Source organism: Mustela nivalis, assembly GCF_964662115.1.
Source record: "Mustela nivalis genome assembly, chromosome: 14".
NCBI classification, from domain to species: domain Eukaryota; kingdom Metazoa; phylum Chordata; class Mammalia; order Carnivora; family Mustelidae; genus Mustela; species Mustela nivalis.
The window spans coordinates 55,044,942-55,071,243 of NC_139033.1; the positions used below are offsets into that span (position 1 = coordinate 55,044,942).

At 48.6% G+C, this 26,302-nt stretch overlaps 1 protein-coding gene and 1 long non-coding RNA gene across 4 annotated transcripts in view; one reads left to right on the forward strand and one right to left on the reverse strand.

Annotated features, from left to right (window-relative positions):
* The window catches only part of MOCOS (molybdenum cofactor sulfurase), a 56,977-nt gene extending 40,588 nt beyond the window's left edge, over positions 1 to 16,389 (reverse strand). Inside the window, exons 1-4 of one of the 3 annotated variants that reach the window (XM_082699503.1) lie at positions 16,080 to 16,389; positions 8,278 to 8,367; positions 5,016 to 5,082; positions 2,592 to 3,233 (exon numbers count right to left, since the gene is read on the reverse strand). In XM_082699503.1, the coding sequence (XP_082555629.1) occupies positions 2,592 to 3,233; positions 5,016 to 5,082; positions 8,278 to 8,367; positions 16,080 to 16,221 (941 nt within the window). In that variant the 5' untranslated portion in view covers positions 16,222 to 16,389. Of the gene's footprint in view, positions 1 to 2,591; positions 3,234 to 5,015; positions 5,083 to 6,618; positions 8,368 to 16,079 lie in introns of all 3 variants that reach the window. The other 2 variants (XM_082699505.1, XM_082699504.1) reach the window with 2 other exon arrangements.
* A 20-nt stretch (positions 16,390 to 16,409) lies between these two features.
* LOC309848222 lies at positions 16,410 to 25,737 on the forward strand. The gene is made up of 2 exons (XR_014302900.1): positions 16,410 to 17,403; positions 23,817 to 25,737. It is a non-coding gene; the product is annotated as an uncharacterized lncRNA (long non-coding RNA).
* The last annotated feature ends 565 nt before the right edge of the window (positions 25,738 to 26,302 follow it).

Below are 26,302 nucleotides of genomic sequence, written 5' to 3' on the forward strand. Positions count from 1 at the left end.
TTAAGCGTGATCCAAGTACTACATGTCAATGTTCCCAAACTCTATGGAACCACATATCATCCTGGAAACAGTATCATTCGAAATGCTATGGAACCCAAGTATCATTTTTGAAACAGCTGAGCTCGCAGCTTCAGAGGGAAATGGCGTCCCAGGGAGAGGTCGCAGTAAAGACGCCAAGCAGGCAGAGGCAGGCACACTTCCTGCATGGTAAGAACATCAGAGTAGTCGGGAGCAGGTGTGCAGGAGCTGGGAATTGGCTGGCAAGGTGGAGAGTGGTAGGAGATAAAGTCAGAAGATGTCTAACTTGGAGAGATACCATGTGTCTGAACGGCTCGGAGCAGAGAGCAGGGACAGGATGGGACCCAGGATCTGACAAGCAGAGTCAGTCCTCAGGCTGCCACAGAAGGGGGAAGCTTGGAGACAGGAGGTTTCAGAGAGCACGGGCATAAAGATGGTGGGAAACCATAGCCTCTATGAGCCTGGCTATGAGCTATCAAAGCAAGTCAAAGTTTTCAGTGGAAATACTGTGCTTCGTATTTTAATATTCTAGAGATGAGATTTGCTCAAAATATTGTTACTGAGTAACCAGGGGTGCCTGGGTGGCTCAGTACATTAAAGCCTCTGCCTTCGGCTCAGGTCTTGATCCTAGGGTCCTGGAATCAAGCCCCGAATTGGGCTCTCTGCTTAGCAGGGAGACTGCTTCCTCCTCTGCCTACTTGTGATCTCTGTCTGTCAAATAAATAAATAAAATCTTTAAAAAAATATATTGTTACTGACACAACTGAAATGTTAATTTCTTTTTAAAACCAATATATTAGTAATTAATAATTATGAATCAAGTATATGAACTGACAATTAATAATGAATCAATTGTGAATTAATAATGAATTAGTTGGGGGGTGCCTGGGTGGCTCAGTGGGTTAAAGCCTCTGCCTTTGGCTCAGGTCATGATCCCAGGGTCCTGAGATCGAGCCCCGCATCGGGCTCTTTGCTCAACGCAGAGACTGCTTCCTTTCCTCTCTCTCTGCCTGCCTCTCTATTTGTGATCTCTCTCTGTCAAATAAATACATAAAATCTTTAAAAGAATGAATTAATTGATAATGAATCAATTACTAATTGATTAATCACTAAATAATCTTCAGTAAATTAAACATTATTATCCTATAATGACTTAGGTTACTGATTGATAATAAATAATCATTTATTAATCAATAATTAATAGACTCTTGGAGGAAAGGAAGTTTGCTGTTTCCATCAAAGGTTGTATCTCCTTGGGTTATAAAACGATTCAGAGCATGGTCTGGGTACATACTCAAAAAGCATTTGGGTTTTGAGTATTAAATCTCTTGAGTTCTAGTCCTAAATTCACAAGAAAAAAATGAGGCTTCTAGCGGTAAGTAAATATTTTCAGCTTTGTGGGCATCTTGGGGCAGCACCTGCTGAGAAGCAATCCACCCAATCGAAGGAAAGAGGTCTGATCCTGCCCAGCCCACCCACACAGGGCCCAATCCGAGCTGCCCCCCTTCTCCTGGCCTTCAGATGCTCCTATTGGCTTGATAAAGTTTGAGTTGTCATTGTGATCTGCCTTTAATTTATATGATGTGTGCCTATCATTCTCTTCTCACTTGGTTATATTACTTGTTATATTCTCACACTTGGATACAAAATGTTTTACATTAGTGTTCCTGTTTCAGAATCCCTCAACTACGGAGGAGTCCTAAGTAAAAGAGACACCACAGGCACCTGGGTGGCTCAGCCAGTTAAGCGTCTGCCTTCGGCTCACAGAAGTCCTGGGATGGAGCCCCACGTGCAGATCCCTGCTCAGCAAGAAGTCTGCTTCTCCCTCTCCCTCTGCCATTCCCCTACTTGTGCTCTCTAACTCTCTCTCTCTAATAAATAAATAAAATCATTAAAAAAAGATTGTTTCTTGAAAAGAAAGAAAAACATGAGGTGCAGGGATCAAGTCACATGCCCATGTCCCCACAGCTGGCGTGTGGTAAAGCCAGGAATCCCCCGCCAGCAAGCCAGTTCTGGAGCCTACACACTCGACCAGTGACTCTACTGCAGGGGACACGGCCCTACCTGCAGAGGCCTGAGTCTGCCCCTGGGTCTGTGAGGGATCTGACACACCCTCCCATCCAGGGCTCCCACCTTCTGAGGCACCTGCAGGGGAACTAGCTCCCTGTCCCTAGCCCATAGTATTCTCCACTGTTGGCCCCAGTAGAACCCTGGGTCAGCTGTCATTTTCACCCTCTTACGCCTTCAACCTGATGAGTCCCAGCCATCAACACCCGGACCATGGCTCCCCACACCACCTTTCCTCTCCCGAGAGCCCATCACCTTCCCCCTCGCAGTCCTTGTCCTCTCATAGCTGTGGAGAAGCCCACAAATGGGGGCCTGGGACACACTCCAGCCAACCTCCGCCCCCCACATCTGAGCCCTGCCACCAGCTTCCATCCCTCTAATCCCCATCCACACCCCAATCTCTGACCCCAGTCACCCAGTCTGGTCCCTTGCACAATCCTATAGGCGACACAGGCCTGCCCCTCGCCTTGCTGAGCTCCTACCAGCCACTCCCAAGGTGAGGTTACCTTTCAGCCACCGAGCGCCGTGGGATGTAGAAGTCTTCCCCTGCGAGGTACGCAGCGGCTGTGCCCCCTCCAAAGTAGGTTTTCCTCAGCAGAGGAGCCACACGATTATTCACCAGCAGAGCACCCAGGCCGGTGGGGAATCCAAAGATCTTATAGAAGGACAGGGGGACAAAGTCGGCCTGGTGAACCGACAGGTCCAAAGGGGAGGTGCTCACGTAGGAGGCCGCATCGAGCAGCACGAACCACTTCCCGGGCACGGTCACCGGGCACCTCCGCCCAGACTTGACCTCTCCTATCCAGGACAGGGGGTATCTGGTTCCAGAAAAATTACTCTGCGCGGGGTAACAAAAAAGATGTGGAAGCTGGCTGTCGGGGACACCGGCATCCATGCCCCGAGTCTCTGCCGACCACATGTCCTCTGGCCTGACGGGGACAGAGGTGACGTTCATGGCCATGGTGACCTTCCTCATGCCCACCACGGAGGTGTGGCTGTCCGTGAGGTAACAGAACCGGCTCCCGCTGCTCTCTGGGCCGGGGGACACCCACGGGAAGGCCTCTGCCACCAGTTTAAGAGCAGCTGTGCTCCCTGCTGTGAAAATGACGCTGTAGTCCTCTGGGGAGGTGTGGAAGTGCGCCAGAATCCTGGAAGAAGCAGAGTGTCATGCCAGCTCCAGGGTCTCACGGTGTCACATGGTCAGAGCAGTTGTATCGCTATCACATAGAACCTGCCTTCATTTTTAGGGAAAAACCCAGGTCGGCTTTGCCACGATGGCAAAGTGAGGCGGGGGCAGAGCCAGCTGCACGAGGAGATGACAAACAGGTTCCAACTGGCAAAAGCAGCTCCACCTCCCACGTCCCCACCCTCCCAGAGAAGATAAAAGTCCGCGGGGTGCCTGGGTGGCGCAGTCACTCCATCGCACTCTTGGTTTCAGCTCAGGTCATGATCTCAGGATCCTGAGATCCAGCCCACAGTGGGCCCAGCATCTGGGCTCTGCGCTTAGCAGGGAATCTGCTTGGAATTCTCTCCCTCTTCCCCTCCCCACGGTGCTCTCTCTTTCTCAAATAAATAAATCTCTAGGAAAAAAAAAAAAAAGATAAAAATCCACAAAACTTAATCCTAGAAAACACTCTTTGAGGGCGCCTGGATGGCTCAGTGGGTTAAGCCTCTGCCTTCAGCTCAGGTCATGGTCTCAGGGTCCTGGGATCGAGTCCCGCATCAGGCTCTCTGCTCAGCAGGGAGCCTGCTTCCTCCTCTCTCTCTTTCTCTGCCTTTCTCTCCGCCTGCTTGTGATCTCTTTCTCTGTCAAATAAATAAGTAAAATCTTTAAAACACAAAAGAAAAAGAAAACACTCTTTCCTCAGTCTACTCTCCGGCTCTTTCACCAACTGGCTTCACGGTGCCTTTAATATTGGCAGCCCAGCCTCCCTTGCCAATTGGAAACACTTGAAATTATAGCAATTCAAGTAACTTTAGGCACCACTTGGAAACTACTTACTAAAAACTATTACATGTGGAAAAATACAAAGAGCTATTTCAAGCTGCACATACTAGTAAAAAGTTTGCGGGGGTGGGTTGTTGATGAATAATGCCTAATGACACATGAAAAGAAAGCCCAACGGAAACCTTTTTTCCTCTCTCTGAAAATGAGGCTTAGAGAGGGCGCCTGGGTGGCTCAGTGGGTTAAAGCCTCTGCCTTCGGCTTGGGTCATGATCCCAGGGTCCCCGGATTGAGCCCTGCATGGGGCTCTCTGCTCAGCAGGGAGCCTGCTTCCTCCTCTCTCTCTCTCTCTCTCTCTGCCCACCTCTCTGCCTGCTTGTGATCTCTGTCTGTCAAATAAATAAATAAAAATCTTTAAAAAAATTAAAATGAGGGACGCCTGGGTGGCTCAGTTGGTTAAGCAGCTGCCTTCGGCTCAGGTCATGATCCCAGCGTCCTGGGATCGAGTCCCACATCGGGCTCCTTGCTCCGCAGGGAGCCTGCTTCTCCCTCTGACTCTGCCTTCCACTCTGTCTGCCTGTGCTCACTTTCGCTCGCGCTCTCTCTCTGACAAATAAATAAAATCTTAAAAAAAAAAAAAAAAAAAAAAAACTTAAAAAAAAAAAAATTAAAATGAGGCTTAGGAAACTGGATCCCTTGTGGTCCCTCTGGCCCCCAGGCACTCTGGCCTCAGCCCGGAGCCACATACAACACCCGAGAACAGCTCAAGGCCGCCCGCCTGTGCTTCGGGGCTGCCCTGCTCCCTACCTACTCACTCTGACCTTCCTGTCCTCTGACCTTCCTGTCCTCTGCCCCTAACGGTCCTCACTCTGCACGTGACCATTTAGCTGAAAGTGATCTTCCTTAGACCAACGCGGAACCTTTGTGGGTTGTGGTGGGGGGTAGGAAAGAAGTGCTCCCCATCCTGGAACTGCCGGCCACTCACCTGTAGCGCACGTGCTCCACGGTGTCGTGGGTGAGCCTGCTGCTGATATTCTGGCTGTGAGGATTACCTGGCAGGTTACAGAGACAAAGCCATCAAGTCACTACCTCTGTTTCTCCCCTCCTATTCCTCCCAAACCCTCTCCTTCGGTTTCTCAAAAAGGTGACCCTACAACTACTCTGTGACCCAGCAATACCACATCTCTATACTTTAGGGAAATGAAAACACATGTCCACACAAAGATTCATGCTCAGAAATGTTCACGGGCAGACTTCTTGGTAAAGCCAAATTCTGGGAACAACATGAATACCCTTCAGCTGATGGACAGAGAGACAAGATGGGGTATAACCACACAATGGGAAAGTATTCATAACAGAAAGTCACAATCTATGGGCTACGCCGTGAGTCAGCCACAAAAACATCCTGAAGGGTCACATAGTGTATGAGTCCATTTATATAGGCAATGTCCAGCAAAGGTATAGAAAGAGGTTCAGAAAGTTGTGAATTAGTGGTTGCCTGAGACTGAGGGGGCCACAGGGCTGAACTATAAACAGGAATCAGAGATCTTACTGGGGGAATGAAAAGGTTCTAAATGATTTATTGTGATAGTGGCACCTTTGGTAAAGTTGCCTAAATCATTAAATCGTACATTTGAAATAGATGAATTTTATGATGCATGAAATATAACTCCATTCTCAAACAATTTAAAATTTTTTTAAAGATTTGATTTATTTATTTGACAGAGAGAGACACAGCGAAAGAGGGAACATGAGCAGGGGGACTAGGAGAAGGAGAAGCAGGCTTCTCGCAGAGCAGGGAGCCCGATGCAGGGCTTGATCCCAAGACCATGGGATCATGACCGGAGCCAAAGGTAGATGCTTAATGACTAAGCCACCCAGGTGCCCTAAACAACTGTTTAAATAAATAAACCAATCCCCGAGATCGAGATGGGACCCAGGAAGAACACAGGAGTTGGAAGTCAGCTCACAGGCAACCAGGCCAATGTAAACCATTTCTGCAGGCTCTTTGAGAGGTGGTTCTGATCATTCCAAGGAATCAAGGAGAATAAACTCGGAAGGCTGACCTCTCCCCCAAGCATGAGACAGAGCCATGAACTCCACTTAATTGAAATCCCCATCTGCTGTCCTGGGTTCACACCCCTGCTGTTCTGCAGAAACACATCTAATTGTGTTACTTGTGTGGCCCCAAGTATGTGAAGGGGGCCATCACATCTCCCCTTAGCCCATTCTCAAGGCTAAGTCCTCTTCTAAGTTCACTTATCAATTTCCAGTTTTCCTCCTCTCCTCAGATTCCACATGAGTGTGTCCTGAAGTATCACCACCTCCCTCAGAGCACGGCCCCCAGACAAGGACACAGACCTCAGAGGGGCGAGATGTGCATGCATTGGGCACAAGCCTTTCTTGGGAGCAGGACCAGAGGCATGCCATATCGTAGTCTTGACCTTCTTTGTTTTAGGGTTTGTTTCTTTTCTCATACCATGCCATCTGGTGTACTAGATCTCTGGCCACCAAAGCTATCAATGATCCTCTTCCACATGCACTAGTAACCAGTGTACTAGTAACTGGTAACCAGAGTCAGTACTTACCCTCACTGCCTCTCAAAGCGCTGGTTTTTAGCTCCACACCGTCAGCACAACCTACAGTCTAGACGCTGTCCCCTCTCCGCACCAATCCCACAGTTACGGCTCTTGGAAAGGTTCAAGACTTGTGGATCTCTTAGCAAATCATGGATCAAGATTGCCATAGGGTCCCTCACTGGCACCTCTCCTAGAAACTATTCCCCAGATTTAAAGATCTGCTGGTTGCCCAGGATCTTAGTGAGGCACGAGAGGACGGTCCTGAACTGAGGGGGTCCGGTGCTCTGGAGCCCCGTGCCTCAGGTATGTCCTGACTGCGTGGCCGCAGGTTAGCCACCTACCCTATCCGGGACCCACTTTCCTCACCTCTAAAACAGGAGTGAGGACAAAACCTGTAGGTTAGCTTGTTTGCTAGCTGCACCTGTACCCTCGTTTGCGGGGAGGCGGGGATTGGGGAGGTGCCGAGATGGAGGGGGAGGGTGAAGCTCAAAGGTCTGGAGCTGTGGCTGAAGTGAGTGCGCGTTCGGGACACCCGGGCACTCGCTGCGCTCCCCGCTGCTGCATCTGCTTCTGCTGCCTTTAGTTCAGGCTCCCTTGCCAGGCTCCCTCGCCTGCACTGTCCACACTTTCTAGAAGGAACATCAAACTCCGCGGAGCTCCTTCGAAGCCCTTCCCTAGCTCTCCTCTCAGACCTCCTCCACTCCCCGCCCCTCCTCTGTGCTCAGGGGCGGGGCTAATACCTGGAACCCCTAGGGTTCGTGCAGTTACCTCTGCCTGGAACCCGCCCCGCTGCTCCTCCTTCCCGTGTAACTCCTTGCTCATCCTCCAGGACTCCCCCGACTTCGAAGGCAGCTTTTTCTGACCTTCACACTGCCAACGCTGCAGCCACACACCCTCCATGGGATCGCAGGCCCTTGGTCCACAGCCCTTCACACAGGTGGCCAATCACATTTACTGGGAGCTCACTTGATTAGGATCCTGCATTGACTAGGTCACAGCCCACAAAGGCAGGGACTGTGCTTCCTTGGTGTCTGAGATAGCACCGTGCCCCGCACAGCACAGTGGCCCAACACACACTTATGGAGTGAAAGAATAGGGGCACCTGGGTGGGGCAGTCAGTTAAGCCCTGACTCTTGGTTTGGCTTAGGTCCTATCTCTCAGGGTCCTGAGATCCACCCCTACATCGGGCTCTGCACTCAGTATGCTTGAGGCTCTCTCTTTCCCTCGCCCTCTGCCCCTCCCCACTATTTATGTGCTCGCGCGCGCTCTCTCTCTCTCTCTCTCAAATACATATATAAACCTTTTTTAAAAAGAGTGCATGTCCTTCCCGCCACTCTACATTCTGTACTGTCCTGTCCCACAGGGTCATTCTGCCATAAACACAGCACCTTCCTATCTTTGTGCCCTTCTGACACTGACCCCTCCTTCTGGAAGTAAACTGTGTGTCCCTGAGCTAACTCTTCCTATCCTGGCAGTGCATGTGTTAGAGGGACAGACCCAGGGCTCGCTGACCACCCCCCCCCCCCACTCCCAAGGGACCCATTCAACTCTGCGTGCTGCGCACAGTTCTTTTGGATTAATCCAACATTTAGTAAGCTGGGATGTATCAGCTGTATGCAGTTGGCTCCCTTTCAGCGTGAAAATCAGTTTTGGTGTGTTGTTCTTTACCATAAACATTTTCCATGAGATCATTCGTGAAGCTGGTGAGCTGACTCTGGGGGAACAGTGTGGCTCCCGCATGGTCAAGGTAGACAGTTCCTGAAAGAAAACACAGAATAAAGCGGTGGTTATTTTTCAGATGTGTTCCACTCGTTTCACCTAGATCCCGGACCATGTGAGCTTGAGCAGGAGGGACCCCCCAGGCTACTGACTTCTCCCAGCATCTTGACAGGAGCTCCTTAATCTGAGTGGAGGCATGAGCAATGGAAGGTTGCACTTTCCCTATCGAATGACCTTTAGAGCCCAGAGCAAGCGTTCCTGATTAGCCAGCTCTTTTGTGACCCTGGAACAACATCCCACACAGAGGAGGAGCCCAATAGACATTTGTGATTCATGACGGCAAAGCAATTTCACATTATGACTCACTTCCTCCCTGGAATTTCCTTGCCGCTTCCCTGGCAGCCAAGCCCTGATCCTGCTTTCCCACAGTGAACTCTACATCCTTCAACCCTAGAATAGCTCTGAGAGCTTCGGACAATACTAGGATCATAAATGATCTTTCTAGCCTCTCTCATAACAGAGACAAGCAAATTCAGATGAGCGTGAGATACCGAGGTTTTCCCATCAGATGGTGGAAACCAGAAAGTTGGATAATTCACCATGTGGGCAAGGTGCTGGAAAACAGGCCCTCTGGTTCATGGCCAGTAGGAGGCTACACTGATACAACTTCAGGGACAGCAATCTAGCCATATCAGTCATGGTTTAAAAGGCAAACCCACGGGGCAACTGGGTGGGACAGTTGGTTAAGCGTCTGACTCTTGGTTTCGGCTCAGGTCATGAGCTCAGGGTCCTGGGATGGAGCCCCACATGGGGCTCCAAACTCAGCAGGGAGTCTGCTTAAGATTCTCTCTCCCTCTCCCACGGCTCCTTCCCCATGTTCTCTCTCGCTCTATCTATCTCAAATAAATAAATAAATCTTTAAAAAATAAAATAAAATACAGGACACCTGGATGGCTCAGTGGGTTAGGCCCCTGCCTTTAGCTCGGGTCATGATCTCAGGGTCCTGGGATGGAGCCCCGCATTGGGCTCTCTGCTCAGCAGGGAGCCTGCTTCCCCCGCCCTCTCTCTGCCTGCCTCTCTGCCTACTTGTGATCTCTCCCTCTGTCAAATAAATAAATCTTTAAAAAAATTTTTTTTAATAAATTAAATAAATAAAATGCAAACCCTCTTTGACCTCATCCCTCTTCCGGGAATTCATCTTATAAATACCCGTGGTTTGTGAAATGGTTTGCACATGAGGACATTTAGTGCAACAGCATTGTCTGCAATAGCAGGAGATTGGAAATGACATAAATATCCTTGAACATGTGTTTAAAACAAAGAATTCTTGCACCTCCATCTAGTACTTTATAAGTACTGACATAGAGCAAACTCTGAGATATACTTTCCAGAACATACAATGTAAATAGATTCATTCCTTCTTTCATTCACTTAAATGTTTTTCGTTGTTGTTGTTTGCAGAATGGATTTTTTTAAATATTTTATTTATTTATTTGACAGAGAGAGAGGATCACAAGCAGGCAGAGAAGCAGGCAGAGAGAGGGGGGAAGCAGGCTCCCCGCCAAGCAGAGAGCCCGATGCGGGCTCAATCCCAGGACCCCGAGATCATGACCCAAGCCGAAGGCAAAGGCCCAACCCACTGAACCACCCAGGCGCCCCTGCAGAATGGATTTTTTTTTTTTTGGTTCTTTATAATAGCTTTATTGAGATATAATTCCCATATCATAAAATTCACCCCTTTAGTGGTACTTTTAGCAGATTCACAAAATTGTGTGACCATCACCACTATCTAATTTTACAACATTTCCATTCATCCCAAAAAGAGAACCCATACCCATTACCAGTCACTTCCCAATCCATCCAACCCCAGCCCTTGGCAATCACTAATCAATCTACTTTCTATCTATACAGATTTGCTGATTCTGGGCATTTCATATAAATGGAATCATATACTATGAGTTCTTTTAGTGTCTGACTTCTTTCACTTAGTGTAATACTGTGACATTTTCATGTCATTCCTTTTTATGACTGAATAGTAGGAGGCACCATATTTTACTTATTCATTCACCCAATGATAAATATGTGGGTTGTTCCCATTTTTTTGTCTATTCTTAGTGATGCTGCCATGACTATTTACATGCAAGTTTTTGTGAAGACATCTGTCTTCTCCCATTTAGCCAGTTATCTTTCTTGGTGGTGTCCATTGAAGCATAAAAGTTTTTAGTTTTTTAAGAAAGATTTTATTTATTTATTTGACAGAGAGAAACACAGCTAGAGAGAGAACACAAGTAAGGGGAGTGGGAGAGGGAGAAGCAGGCTTCCCACTGAGCAGGGAGCCTGATGGAGGTCTCGATCCCAGGACCTTGAGATGATGACCTGAGTTGAAGGCAGATGCTTAATGACTGAACCAGCCAAGTGCCCCTAAAAGTTATTAATTTTGATGAAGTCCAATTTGTCTATTCCTGTTGTTATTACTGCTTATAATTTTAGTGTCATAAGAAACCACTGCCTAATCCAAGGTCCTGATAATTATTGTGTATGGTTTCTTCTAGAAGTTTTATATTTTTAGCTCTTATATTTAGGACTTTCTTTCATTTTCAGTTAATTTTTGAATACAGTGTGAGGTAGGCGTCCAGTTTCATTCTTTTGCGTTTGGATACCAGCTGCCCCAACACTATTAGTTGAAGAGACTGTTCTTTCCTCTATTGAATAGTCTTGGCCTTCTGTTAAAAAACAGTTGACAGGGGCACCTGGGTGGATCAGCGGGTTAAGCCTCTGCATTTGGCTCAGGCCATGATCCCAGGGTCCTGAGATGGAGCCCTGCATCGGGCTCTCTGCTCAGTAGGGAGCCTACTTCCCCCTCCCACCCTGCTTGCCTCTCTGCCTACTTGTAATCTCTCTCTCTCTCTCTCTCTGTCAAATACATTAAAAAAAAAAGCTGTTGATCATAGACATATGGGCTTATCTCTGGACTCACAGTTGTATTCCACTGTTCTGTGCATCTGTGCTCATACCGACACCATGCTGTCTCGATTGCTGTAACTTAATATAAATTTTACACATTTTACTTTTATGGGAAATGTGGGTCTTTTAACTTTGTTCTTTCCCAAGTTTGCTTTGGCTATTCTGGGTCCCTTCCATTTCTTTTTTTTTTTTTTAAGATTTTATTTATTTATTTGTCAGAGAGAGAGGGAGAGAGAGCGAGTACAGGCGGACAGAATGGCAGGCAGAGGCAGAGGGAGAAGCAGGCTCCCTGCCGAGCAAGGAGCCCGATGTGGGACTTGATCCCAGGACGCTGGGATCATGACCTGAGCCGAAGGCAGCTGCTTAACCAACTGAGCCACCCAGGTGTCCCCCCTTCCATTTCTGTATGAAATTTAGGATCAATTTGTCAATTGCTGCAAAAAGGTACCTGGGAATGATATGCAATCTATAGGTCAGTTTAAGACTTCTGTCATCTTAGCAATATTTAGTCTTCAAATTCATGAATACAGGGTGTCTTTCCAATGATTTAGGTCTTCCTTTATGTCTTTCAATGTTATTTTGTAGTTTTCAGTGTTTAAGTCTTGTATTTCTTTGATAAATTTATTCCTATGTATTTTATTCTTTCTGATGCTTTCCTTTATTTCATTTTCTTGCTAGTGTATGGAAATCAGCTTGCTGTTTGTATATTGCGTTTATATCCTGTAACCTTGCTGAACTTGTTTTTTAGTTCTAATGGTTTTTTATGTGGATTCTTTAGGATTTTCTATATCCAAGATTGTATTATCCACCAATAGAGATGGTTCACTTCTTCCTTTCCAATTTGGGCAAATTTTGTTTCATTTTTTTTACTCAGTTGTCCTGGTTAGAACCACTAGTACAATGCTAAGTAGAAGTGGTGAACCAGATGTCTTTATCTTATTCCTGATTGTAGCAGTAAAGCTATCAGTCTTTCACCAGTATGCTGTTAGCTGTGGATTTTTTTTTTAGATAGCCTTTATCAGGTCAATTAAGTTTCCTTTTATTTTCTAGTTTCTTGTATTTGTACATTCGAGAAATGTTTATTGAGTACTAACGGTGTGCCTGGCACTGTTCTAAGTAGTGGAGACATAACAGTAGACCAAAGAGAAGCTAGTATGAGAGTGACAGAGAAAGACCATGAACAAATAAATGTAAATTATGTCAGATAACAGATGTTACAGCTCAATTGTGTAATTAAAAAAAAAAACTGTATACACTTATGTAAATACAAACAACAACTCAAAAGGCACACAGGACATAAGGGGCAGGAGCTAATTCAGAGCTGACCAGAGTTGTGGCTGAAAAGAGAGGGGGTTCCCTGGCCATTCTTTTTTTTTTTTTTTAAGACTTTATTTATTTTTTTGACAGAGAGAGAGAGATCACAAGTAGGCAGAGAGAGAGGGGAAGCAGGCTCCCTGCTGAGCAGAGAGCCCAATGCGGGGCTCGATCCCAGGACCCTGAGATCATGACCTGAGCAGAAGGCAGAGGCTCAACACAGTGAGCCACCCAGGCACCCCTCCCTGGCCATTCTTTACCCTCCCTTGGCACCTTTTGAGTGCTGTGTAAATGCACTACTTAGTCCAAAAAGTTAGCTTTAGAAATAATGTTCTCATTAACTAAAGATTCAGAAATACAAATGCCCTACTCCAAAAGAAAGGCTTTTGTACCCCTGGGCATCAGGGAGATGCTTATTTGAAGACACACCATGTGTGAAACCTGAGGGGCCCCGAGGGAGCACCGCAGGCCTTGGCCATGGTCTTCTGCAAGACCAGGAAGCTTTTGGGAGAAGCCTGCTTTGGCCTTTGGTCCAGTGAGTAGTTTTGCAAAACTGGGCAGCTGTGTTAGATTAGCTAGAGGTCTGATCTTGGCAGAAGTCAGCTAGCATCGTGGTTAGCAGGGAGGAATCCAAGTCAGCCAACTTGATTGAATCCTTCTCTACCACCAGCCATTCTGGATCCCTGTTCCTTTATCTGCAGGTGGGATGGGGGTTAAAAGAGTTGGTATACAGAGCCCAGTTTAGTGCTTGGCACACAGTAACTCTTCATGAGATTTGGCTATTAACAGAAGAAGCAGGCAAATGACCCCCAAACCCACTGGCATTGAGTCTTCAAGAAGGAAACTCCAGGGTCTCTTCCAGTTCTCAGCCCAACACAGGGTGAGCGGCCATCCACTAGCACCCTGCAACTTCAAGAACTATCTGGGGGCACCTGAGTGGCTCAGTGGATTAAAGCCTCTGCCTTCTGCTCCAGCTGTGATCTCAGGGTCCTGAGATTTAGTCCCACATCAGGCTCTCTGCTCAGCAGGGAGCCTGCTTCCTCCTCTCTCTCTGCCTGCCTCTCTGCCTACTTGTGATCACTATCTGTCAAATAAATAAGTAAAATCTTAAAAAAAAAAAAAAAAGAACCCTCTGAACCACATCTGAAAATTCAATAGTCTCCCTTCACCAAGACAAGGGAATTCCCATCCAACTGGTTGGGCAAAACATTTCAGCACTTGAAGATTAAGCATGTAATTATCTAGAGCTACTCCTAAACCAGATAAATGCTCAAACCTACACAAAAACTATAAGGGGAAGGAAAATGGGGAAAGGAAGAGGAGGTGAAAGTTATATTATTTTGTTTTGTTTGTTTTTCCCTGCCCCATGAGAGGGAAAAAAAAAAAAAAAAAGTGGATATGTTCCAAGACTCCCAGCTGTGGGAGGGATGGATTTAATCCACAAAAAAATCTACTTGAACTATTAATGTGAGGAAATGCTGGGAACTTGCACTAGATAGACAGACAGACAGCATACAGTACAGTAGATGTTAAAGGGACTCTGAAGTCCGGCCTCAGATCCTGGCTATCACATTTAGATTTTACATTTAAGGGAAAAGATGCTGTTCTCTGAGGGACACAAGTGAAACAAGCAGGGGCCCAGAACATCCCTCTACTTTCCCAGCATAGTGTTGAGGGGAGAGGTCAGCCAGTGATGGGTGTGAGGGACCAGAGCTGGATTAGGGGATTAAGCAGGTGTGGTGCAGAAATAATTATGGACTGCACGGTAACAGCCTCGGAGATTTCCTTCAAAAGAATGGGGAGCCTCCTTCCCTCCCTCCACACCTGTTCATTGCACCAGTCTATTTCTTGGGTGGAAATTTCCATAATAAAAACTGTCATGGGGGTGCCTGGGTGGCTCAGTGGGTTAAGCCTCTGCCTTCTGCTCCAGTCATGATCTCAGGGTCCTGGGATTGAGTCCTGCATCAGGCTCTTTGCTTGGCAGGAAGCCTGCTTTCCCCTCTGCCTCTCTGCCTACTTGTAATTTCTGTCTGTCAGGTAGATAAATAAAATCTTTAAAAAAAAAAAAATGTCAGGGACAGCAGGCGGAAGCATAGGGGTGAGATGCTGTCTCCCTTGGGTGAATGTGGCACTGGGAAGAATGGGGTGGTAGTTGAGAGGCTCCAGAAGATTCCCTCTCTCCCTCCTGAGAGTCCATACTGAAATACAGAGAGGAGACACACAGAGGGGAGGCCACAGCCCTGAAAGCCCCCAAAAGGACAAAACAGTCACTGTCCCAAACATAAGAGTGGACATCAGCTGCAGGTAACTGTATGAACTGTGACATCACTGTTGCTCTTCTCCCACAAGCTGGGGAGCAGTCACTGGTTGTTCATCAGGGCAGAGAACGTACACCTCAAATCCCGGTGCCTGGTGCCACTTCACCCCTGCTCAACAGGCTGGTGGTTCTAAGGCTCCAGGAAGACCACCACAGGAGGTCCCTGGCAACAGAGTGAGTCCCCACCAGTGTGGGAGCCCTCTCGCTCTGCTGGGCAAGGCCACAGGGCCATATGGAGCTCCATTTCAGATTTATTTCTTTATTTTTAAAAATTTTATTTATTTGACACAGAGAGAGAGAGAACAAGAGGGGGAGCGGCAGACCGAGGGAGAAGCAGGGTCCCCGCAGGGAGCCGGATGTGGGGCTCAATCCCAGGACCCTGAGATCGTGACCGAGACTAAGGTAGACGCTCCCCGACTGAGCCACCCAGGCGTCCCGCCATTTAAAATTTAACCAGCCTGATCTGCCTTGCGCAAATCAAAGGGACGACGTGACCCCGGTCCCGGTGTCCAATTCACAGGCTTGTCCTCTACTTAAAGCGCACACTGCACGGTTTGCTAATGCGAGTCCCCCTGCGAGCTAGAGTTCAGAGATACTGTTCTGACTGCACGAGTGAGAAAAATGAGACTTCGAAAATAAAAGATGCTGTGACTCAGTCTCCAGAAGCTGTAACCTCTCGATCCTAACCCCGCCCCCCCTCCCCAGTCGCGGGCCCAACGCGGCGCACTGACGATGCACTCACTGCACCTGTCCGCAGGCGAACACCTGAACACCAGTCAGGAGCGTCGGACATTCGTGCATTTTGCAAGCCCGGCTCCAGTCAGACCTTTAGAGCGGGAGGTCTCGTGGCACCCACGGGGAAAAGGAATCACTAAGCCTGGCCCGCGGAGGGCGAGTGCAGGTGAGTAAGGCGCAGGCTGGTCCTGCACCACCGGAAAGTCTAAGGAGCTAGAGTAGCAAGAAATCTTGGGCTGCAGGTGGGACCTCAGGGAGCTGGGTCCACGAAGCGGACGCGTGCACACGTCCCGCCAGGTCTTTCGATCCAAAATGTATCCCAGACAAGGCGAGGTGCTCCCACCTAGAGCCAAAGCTCTTTCCCCGTCAGTCCCAGAACACCAGCGCTCCCACCCCCACACAGGTGCCCCGCCGGCCTCACCTGCCAGGCGGCCGAATTCGCGCTCGCGCAGCTCCCGCAGGCCGCGCGGGCCATAACCGTAGGCGAGCGGCCGCTTGCTCGACTCCCGGAACCGCGCGAAAGCCAGCAGCTCGGCACCCCGGGGCGCTGCCCCGCCGGCCATGACCCAGGGCGGCCCGCCGCGCCGTCCAGGTCGCCGCGCCGGAGGAAATGCCGAAGCCGGCGCGCGGCGACTCCGCCCCCAGTCGCGCCCCGCTGGCACCTTCTGGGCCTTCGAGGGCACCTGGTCCGCGGCCCAGGGCGGCGCCCCGCCCGCCCCCCCACCCCCGCTTGCCCGCGCGCTGACTCACGGAGTTTCACTTCTTTGCGGCCCTTTTCCTGGGGGCGGGGCGAGGACGTCCCGGTCTTCCCAGCTTCCCAGCGGAGCCCACGGAGATGCCGCCGAAGACCCGTGGAGCACGAAGCTCTCGCTTATCTAGGGTCCCACGAAGAGCCTGGTGGCAGAAGTAACGCATCGCCTTTTCCTGCGAGGCGTCCTGACCCCCGGCGATCCTCCCGGGCCGACTCTCCCGGTCCCGGGCCGACTCTCCTGGTCCCCGGCCCCGCACGACACCCGGGAACCCCACTCTCGGCGGCAGGACCCTCGCGGGCGTGGCGCTTGCCGGGAGACTTGTTGCTGCTCCTCACTGGGGTGTGTGCTCGGCGAGTCTGAAAATGCGGCAGAGCGAAGCGTGGAAGAGGAAAAAGGCCTGGGATCCCTGAGGTTGCTTAAGGGTCTCCGTGGCTGGGGACCGTCGAAACAGTAGTTCGCGTGCGACTCCTGCGCCTTGGCCCTGAGAGGTGGGTACGGGAGGAAGAGCGACTCTGGCCACAAATGCCTCAGTACCGAGCGGCTGACCAAGCCTGGGGGTCGGAAGTGCGGACCAAGTGCGGGAGTGAGTGGAGCCCAGGTACAAGGAGGGAGAACTTAGGTGTGATCCTAAGGTCGGGCCCGCTTGCGAGGATGGAGTGAAAGATGATCGGAGGTTCCCCATTTGGGGCTGCAGTTCTAAGAGCCAGTTCCCGGGGCGTCCCCACGCTTAAGTGGTCTCTGCCTGCAGCCGGGTCAGGCTCATCCTCCTCACTGCCAGATCTCCGGGTCCTTACTGGACAAGCATTCATACTCGTTCTGGAAGGAATGAATGTATGCATGAATCAATGCCCGAATTTGCTCACTGACATCACTGACCACCTCCATCCTCTTCTGCGTACCTTCTGCCTACACTGGGAGTAATGGTGACATCTTGACCCCTCTCCACTGTGCTCTCTCCTGAAATGTGACCTCTGGCAACAATAACAAGAGCAGGTATGCCCTGGGCACATGTTCACCATTACCTGTACTCATTATTCCACAGTTAAATAAGCAGATCTATGGGGTGGCTCTTACAGGTGGAGAAGCTAAGTCAGAGAGGTAGAGTTGCTCAAGAGCACACAGCTAGAAGACGGACAAGTCAGCACCTGCGAAGTCCACTTCCAGGGCCCTGCCAGTTAAATGTGTCCAGCAGCCTCTCTGATACAAGCCTCAGGGCCTCAGTTTCCCCATGTCTAAGTTGGGAAAGTGCTGAGAGTTGGTCCTCCCAGGGACTGTCTGGTGTGTGTGTGCTACTCACCCCTCCTTTAATGTCTTTCTTCCCAGAGAGGATTTCCCCCAGGACAGGCTTTTCAGGCATTAATTTGCATAAATCACCTGGAAGACTATTAAAATGCAGATTCTAATTCTTTTACATTTGGGTTGGGGCCTGTGTGTCTAATGAGGTTCGGTGTTTCTAATGAGTCTGGATGATGGTGTTACTCAGGTCCAAGAACTACACCCTGAGGAGTGAGAGCCTTCCTTACTTCCTTAGGAACGTAAGGAGTATCTACCTCTGGTAGAGGTGTTCTGGGGCCAAGTAACAAATCCCTGCTCCACAAGGGTGCTGCTTTCGGACAAGCTTGCCTAGTGAATCATCTGAATGGACCAACTCAGTGCGGAACTTTTTGTTGTTGTTGTTGTTAATTGTGGTAAAATATAAATAAAATTTACTAACTTAGCCATTCTTTTGAAGATTTTATTTATCCATCTGAGAGAGAGAGAGAGAGAGACAGAGAGACAGAGAGAGCATAGGCAGGGGGAGAGGCAGAGGGAGAGGGAGAAGCAGACTCCTTGCCCAGCTGGGAGCTGGACATGGGGCTTGATTCCAGGACCTGGAGATCATGACCTGAACAGAAGGCAGAGGCTTAACCATCTGAGACACCCAGGTGCCCCTGACTTAGCCATTTTTAAGTGTACAGTTCAATAGTGATAAGTATATTCACATTGTGTGCAATTTCCAGAACTCTTCCCCTCTTGCAAAACTGAAACTTCCCGTCTTGCAAAACTGAAACTGTTTCTATCCACAAAACAACTCCCCACCCCACCTGGCAACCACTACTCTGTTTTCTGTCTCTATAAATTTGACTGTATTCACAGAATCATACAGCATTAGTTTTTATTGTGACTGGGTTATTTCGCTTAGCATAATGTCCTCAAGATTCCTCCATGTTGTACATATGTCAGGATTTCCTCCCTTTTTAAGATGGAATATTCCATTGTGTGTATACACATTATATGTATCCAACTCATCCACTGATGGACACTTGGATTACTTCCACCTTTTGGCTATTGTGACTAGTGTCGTTGTGAACATGGGTGTTCACAACAGATACCTCTTTTGAGACTCTACTTTCAGTTCTTTTGGATGTATAACCAGGAGTGGGATTGCTGGATCATGTCGTGGTTCTTTTTTAAATCTTTTTTTTTTTTAATCTTTTTTTTTTAATTTTATTTATTTTATTTGACAGAGAGATCACAAGCAGGCAGAGAGGCAGGCAGAGACAGAGGGGGGAAGCAGGCTCCCTGCTGAGCAGAGAGCCCGATGCGGGGCTCGATCCCAGGACCCTGAGATCATGACCTGAACCGAAGGCAGCAGCTTAATCCACTGAGCCACCCAGGCGCCCCCATGTCGTGGTTCTACTTTTAATTTTCGAGGAATTGCCATACTGCTTCCCATTAGCAGCTGTACCATTTAACGTTCCAACAGAGCAAAAGGGTTCCAATTTCTCCTCATTCTCACCAACACTAATTTTGGTGTTTTGTCTTGTTTTTTTTTTATAGTGGTCATTCCACTGGGTGTGAAGTGACATCTCCTGGTGGTTTTGATGTGCACTTGCCTCATGATTAGTGACACTGAGCATCCTTTCCTGTGCTTTTTGGACATTTGTATGTCTTCTTTGGACAAGTGTCTATTCAAGTCCTTTGCCTGTTTTTTCAATTGGGTTGCTTTTTGGTTTTTTGTTTTTTAATTGCTGAGTTGTAGGAGTTCTTTATATATTCTGAATATTAACCCTTATCGGGTAATAATTAGCAATATTTTCTCCCATTCTATATATGGCCTTTACACTTTAATTGTACTCTTTTATGTACAGTGAAGAACTCTTGAGGATCATTAAAAATCACTGAATAACCTACCATTCAGTCAAGAAATAACTTCGGGGTGCCTGAGTGGCTCAGTCTGTTAAGCGTCTGCCTTTGATTCAGGTCATGATCCCAGGGTCCCAGGATCGAGCCCTGCTTTGGGGTCCCTGATCAGCAGAGAGCCTGCTTCTCTTTCTCTCCCTCTGCTGCTCCCCCTTGCTTGTGCTGTCAAATAAGTAAATCTTTATAAATAGACACACACACACACACATATGTGTGTGTGTGTGTGTGTGTGTGTGTGTGTGTATATATATATATATATATATATATATATATATGCCATGTAGCCCAAGTGCCCTACCACTGCTTCAGGACGCAGGTGCAGAATTGCAGGGGAGAGGAAAGGGGTTAACTTCCAACTAGGGAGTTCAGGGAAGGCACCCTAAAGGAGCAAGCCTTTGACCTGGACCATACCAATGAGCCTGTGAAGAAGGGAGAGCAACGGGGGATGCCAGGAGGTTCAGCCTCTAATTGGTACCCTCACGTTTATTTCGCCAAGATTCCCCAGGCCTCTCCTGCCAGAAAAACTGTCAGAAATCAGACTGCACATTCTTACCCTGCCTAAAGAGGAACCTCCTGCCTCCATCGGTGAAATGTCTTACTGCATTCATCCCTTGGTGGGCTCCTGGGGCCTGTGCTGCCTTGTCTGACCCGGCTCAGCTGCTGACCCTGGGGCCTTGGAGGAGCCGGAGCCAGTCCATGCTGAGGTCCCAAGAAACTAGCCTCTGCGCCCAGTGTTTACAGCTGCGGAGGAAAACAGCTCTTCAGCTCCCACTTACAGCCCTCTGACACTGAAACCAAGAAAAATATGTGCCTAAGGCCAGATTGAGCAAACATGAGACAGTCCTGATTTTGTACTTAAAATCCCCCCACACCTGCCCGCCCAGGTGAGGTTCTGTCCCTGGTCCCGCTCACGGAGCTTGGATGAGATCTCCCCCAAACCCCTGGCTCCCACGTTAATAGACTTCCATAGGGCCCCAGCCCCAGGCTCCTCTGGCAATGGACTCCCTTTGCAAAACTCTCCGAATTCTTCATCCCCTCACTCTGCAGAAGCTCAATGGGTATCTCTCAGAATTAAAGTCTGTAGTGACTGAAGAAGGCAAGGTTCGTTTGGGGGTAGATTTTGGAAGGCTGTAAGTCAGGCTAAGGGACTGGAATTTCATTCTGAAAATTTCTGAGCACAAAAGTGCTCCCAGGAGGCGACTTAGATAGATCTAATGCCCATGACCAGGCTGGAAGGGGTGCTGAGAACTGGGAGTAGGGAGACCAGCTACAGCCTCCTGCAACCTCCAGGCCGGAGTCACTGAAGAGGAAAGTGGGCGTTGGCAGGGGCACCAGCCAGTGTTCACTGGGGAGCTGCTCCCTGCGAGGAACCTGCTCAGTCCTGGGCAGCCAGCAGTCAGGGAGGTAGCCTGTGTGCCTGAGGCCCCCAGTGAAGGAGATGGGCCCGCAGCTAGATCACCCCCTCTGCACTGCGCCGGGCTGGAGAACAGGGCTTCCCAAAAAGGTTGAGGCTGTAAGGGAGAAAGCCTCCCCAACCCGGGACTCCAGAAGTCCTGAAGAGAAGGTGGGCAGCATTCTGTGTGCAAATGCTGGAGCTACGAAAAGGCTCAGAAAATTAGAGGAGCACAGCCTGTGCTTGTGCAGGGGTAAGGAGTGGGGACAGGGAGTGAGGGAAGGGAGGGGGCCAAATTCTGCAGCCAGGAGGGACAGGAAGATGCCAGAGAACCCCTACAGGAGTGTGGCTGTGTCAGAGGTATGCCTGACACCCCAGCAGCACTGAGAGGCAGGCAGGGAGGCTGGCCAGAAGTCCTAGCGAGGAGGAACGAGGGCCCACATGGTACAGAGCGATGAATGCACCTGGGGACTGAGAGAGGACTGGCTCAGGTGGCCTGGCACTATTGGGAGTGAGCGCCTTCGTGGATGCAGGGAGGAGGGGGCTCAGGCATAGGCAGACAATATGGTTCAGAACACCTAAGTGGAGATTGGGGCTCGGGGCTCAGGAAGGACAGTGTCAGGGTTGGAGGCACAACTCATGGGAGAAGCTTGCGGAAAGGTCACTCCCTAGGCTCTACAAGTGTTCAGGGAGAGGCAGAGCCCTGGGGAGAGCAACATGTAAGTGGTGGCTGCCTCCATGCCATTGACTGGTGACAAGGTACAGGCAGAAAGGCGGGAGGACAGCCAGAGGACAACACCTTGGGGTACTAAGGCTGACAGGTGGTTAGGACAAGGGCCAATCAGATTAGTGAATGTGCTGCTACATGGTGCGTGAGACATAGTGAGACAGTTTGTTATTTTGGTGGGGATGGAATCTCCATTATAATGGTCAGATTTTTTTTTTTTTAAGATTTTATTTATTTGACACACAGAAAGAGAACGAGCAGGGCGATGGGCAGAAGGAGAGGGAGAAGCAGGCTCCCTGCTGAGCAGGAAGCCCAATGTGGGACTGGACCCCAGGACCCTGGGACCATGACCTGAGCTGAAGGCAGACCCTTAAATGACTGAGCCACCCAAGCGCCCCTATAATGGTCAAGTCTTAAACCACGCCTTCAACAGTGATGAAGGGTAGAGGTTTTCGTACTGGCTAACCCCCGAGGCCTCTTGATCCTGGAGGTATTTAGGGACTGAAATTATGATAGATCAAATTTCCTGCCAAGTAGTTAGGATGAAGGGTGGCTGTTTCAGAGGCTAAATTTGGTTTGGATGGTGAATTTATTATTTCCTGCTAGAATGAAATGCATTCTTCCGTAACAATGAGAACCTGCTAGCCGAGATACTCTGACACCTGACAAATGAGAAGACAGTCTGCGGAGCAGGAGTGAGAGTGAGCAATGGAGCAGGTTTTTCTCTAGAGCCTGCCAGAGGAGAAGTTTGGGGAAAAACAACTTGAAAGCAGTGAAAGATCAGAAACCCCAGGAAGCTCCCTTCCCTATAGGGACAGAAGACCTTTTCTGGGAACAGAAGCTAAAAGGGCAGTTCGGAATCATGAACAAGGCTCCATTATATCTAAACCCATAATGTTCAAATCAACAAAACCCCACCAGCCAGTACAAGGCAGAACACACAAGGCTCAGGGTGGGTGGACCCAGAGGGGTGACATTCCTGAGGCTGTTTTCCTGAGGTCTCAACTTCTCCCTGTGTTCACTCAGAGGTAGGTCTGCTGGGCAAGCCCGACCCCCCTTCTCGGTCCCTTCTGTGTTGACACCTTCCCTCCAGCTCTTTGCCCCCTATCCCTTTACGCCACCAAGGCAGGGAGAGGACCTGAAATCAGCTACCCTATTTACTGACTAGTGGATTACAATGAATCCTTCTCCACCAGCCAGCCATCCGTGTTGTCAAATATCCTCATCCTTAAATGCAGCAAATATTTGACAACACACAGGTAGACACACTGTGCTAGATGCTGTGGAGAGCAAGAAAACAAATCTGATGCCCCATGTTTAGGCTTTAATAGGCTTCTATAGTGCGAGTTCATCGGGAGCCTACCCAGCACCCACTGCTCCTGACTCTGCTTTGGAAAACCAACAGCAACAGCAACAGCCATGTGGTCCTAATGGGACAAGCTGACCTTCGGCTCCAGAGTAGTCCATGGCTCTTGCCACATCAAATGGGCAGGCCTAAGCCACTCAGTGTGTGGTTCCCTCCCCACTCATGGCCCATTGTGATTAGTTCAGGATGTTTGGGTCAGAGTAAAGCTCAGACTTAATGTTTTATTCCCTTTGATATGAACAAGGAAATCTAGAACTTCAATAGCTACTTTCGTCCATGGGGGAGGGCAATCTTGGAAGAAAGCTGAACCCTGGAGAGGTCAGCTCAGAGTAAAGGGTCACAGTGCCCTGATGAAACCACACTTGAACTTTGTCCTACCACTGGGTTGTTTTCAGTTATGTGAGCTAGTAATTCCCTGTACCATTTTGAGGCAAACTTACTTACCACAGAAAGAATCTAACTGACATAACATAAAATTGATATAAATAAGAGACAGGGAATGAGAAATGCCATTAAAAATAATACTGTGGAATTCAGAGAAAGGAAAGAATACTTGAAATAAGGGATTAATAAAGGCTCTATGGAGGTGATGTGAGCTGAGCTTTATTTATCCCTAATGGTTGGTGTCATATCTATCCAGAGCTAGAATTTTTCATGTGCTAGCTCATTTAGTCCTCAAAACAACCCTACAATGTGGCTGCTTTTTTTACAAAAGGAGACTCTGTTCTTTCTTCCAGAATAAAGTACCTCAATTCCCAGCTGAACACATGCCCCTCACCACAAAAAAAATTTCCTAGTTTCTCTTGCAGTATGACTGCAAGACTAAATTCTGGCCAAGGAGACTAAGCAGAACTATGTGGACTTCCAAGAAGTTTCCTTAAAGCTAGGGACAAGCCTTTCCTTTCCGTTGGTTGGAATGTAAAGATCGTGGCAAGAGGCCAAGCAGCCATCCTGGATGGTGAAGAAGCCACACACTGAGGACTGCAGACAGCAAAGAAAAAGAGCCTAGGTTCCTGATCGTGCTGAGAAGTCTCGGTGCCCGTCCTGATCTGCCCACCTTGATTCCTTCTTTTTTTCCCCCCAGAGAGAGCGAGAGCACACGCCCAAGAGCATGGAGGGGCAGACGGAGGGAAAGAATCTTAAGCAGGCTCCACACCCAGCATGGAGCCCAACATGGGGCTCAATCCCACGACCCTGATATTATGACCTGCGTGGAAATCAAGAGTTGGGATGCTTAACTGACTGGGCCACCCAGGCACCCCTACCTTGATTCCTTTTGAGAGAAAACTTCCACCTTGAACAAGCCAAAAAGAACATTTGGCGTTTTCCCTCACACACAGCTGAATGGAAGTCAGGATGATCTACTAGTTTTACCTCCATGCGGACATGAGGGGAACTGCTTACCCATACTTACTGCCAGCATGAGCCAGGATCAAACATGCTTCTGATGCCTCAGGTCCAGGTTCCAATCCCCACCTAAGGGCCTTGAGAAACACGCAGGGGTTTGTACAAAAAGTAGTTCACAAAAGGCCTGGCTTTCCTTAAACCACTCAGGATTTTTTGTGGTGGTCAGAACTGCTAATTTAAGAGAGAGAATGAGTCTCTCCTTTCACTTCATTCCTGAGTTTGGAGTCTCCCCCCAATTCCCACATTCCCCCTTTGGAATCCGTAACCAACTCTGCTTCCCCTGAGGTTATTGGGAAGTGATCCGGCTCTGTGCTTTACAAGGTAAAAATGTACTCTGAGCAATCCAACTACCTCTCCCCATGTCTAGGAAAGTTGTGCAGGTCAGAAGATAGCAACTGCTTAGGCTGGCGCTGGGCATTAATCTGAGCTCTGATGCAGTGAATCCAGCAGAGAAGTGAGAGGTCGGGGAAAGCGGCAGGGCAGGGCAGGGCCTCTGAACTCCTCCTCCACTCCTCTGGAGCAAAGTTCTAAGAGATCCTTTTTGCTTTAGATATGATGAACAATGTGGTTCGTAACACGGTATGGTCCGAAGGGTACTCCTTTAGAAGATTAAGAGGCGTGTGAGACCACAGCGCATGTGTAGGACTTACAGTGCAGAGCGCTCCACTGTATAGCAAGTCCTCGCGGCGCTTACTGAACTGAACACTCGGGGCTTACCGAGGAAGACGCTTCAGGACAACTTACGAAAACTGCCTAATACAAACCCAACTGACAAATTAAAATAAGAACCATAAATTCAGACTCTCTGAGACTAGGCCTATTTCCAGGGATACTTAGGGGGTTGAGTTCTGTGCATGAAAATGTTCTAAACACCAAGTTAGCTCAGTGAATGTGCTCTGGAATCCCACATGCATGGGATCCCTGCATGCCAGGGGGGTGGGGGAAGACTCAGCTCCGTCAGCTGATAAGCAAGGAAACCATCCTTCAGGGCATCCTGGGGTCTGAGGTTGAGAACTCAGATTCTCCCTGCTTTGGTGTATGCACACACACATGTGCCTGAGGGTATTAGACTAGTTTATACAGACTCAAGAGTCTAGAACTGCACAGTCCAAATATGGATGGCCACTAGTGACATGTGGCTACTGAGCACTTGAAATGGGCTGGTCCAAACTGAGACAGGCTCTAAGTGTAAAATACACTTCATATTGTATAAGGACTTTATATAAAAAAATATAAAATACCTCAACTATCTTTTATGTTGTATATGTGAAATGATACTATTTTGGATATACTGGGTGAAAAGATGTCACTAAAATAAATTTCACCTATTTGTTTTTACTTTTATTATTTAGCTATGAGAAATTTTAAAAAATTACTTATATAGCTCAAATTGTATTTCTATATTTCTAGAAATACTGGGTAATGCTGGACTAGAAATCTCGATTTAGACAAAATACCACATCTCCTTTGGAAGCAAAATGTCGCATTAGATCATGGCAAACTCCAACCAAGAAAGTCCTCACCTCTCCGCTTCCAGCATATTTATTATGCATAGTATTCATTTCACTGCCGATTTCCCAGATGACTCTGGGTCAGGGAAAGCTTCCACTCTCATGCCAGTTTCCCCTGAGCTTGACCTCCCTCCACCCAACTCCCAAAGCTCCCAACTCTGGTGGCCCATGTCCCAAACTTCTGGCATACCCAACATTCTGTTTCTGGCATCTTCTTCCTTCTGCTCCCACTACACACTCACCCTTGGGGCATCCTTTCTCTCATGACTCACGTATGTGACCTCACATCAACTCAGATGATTCAG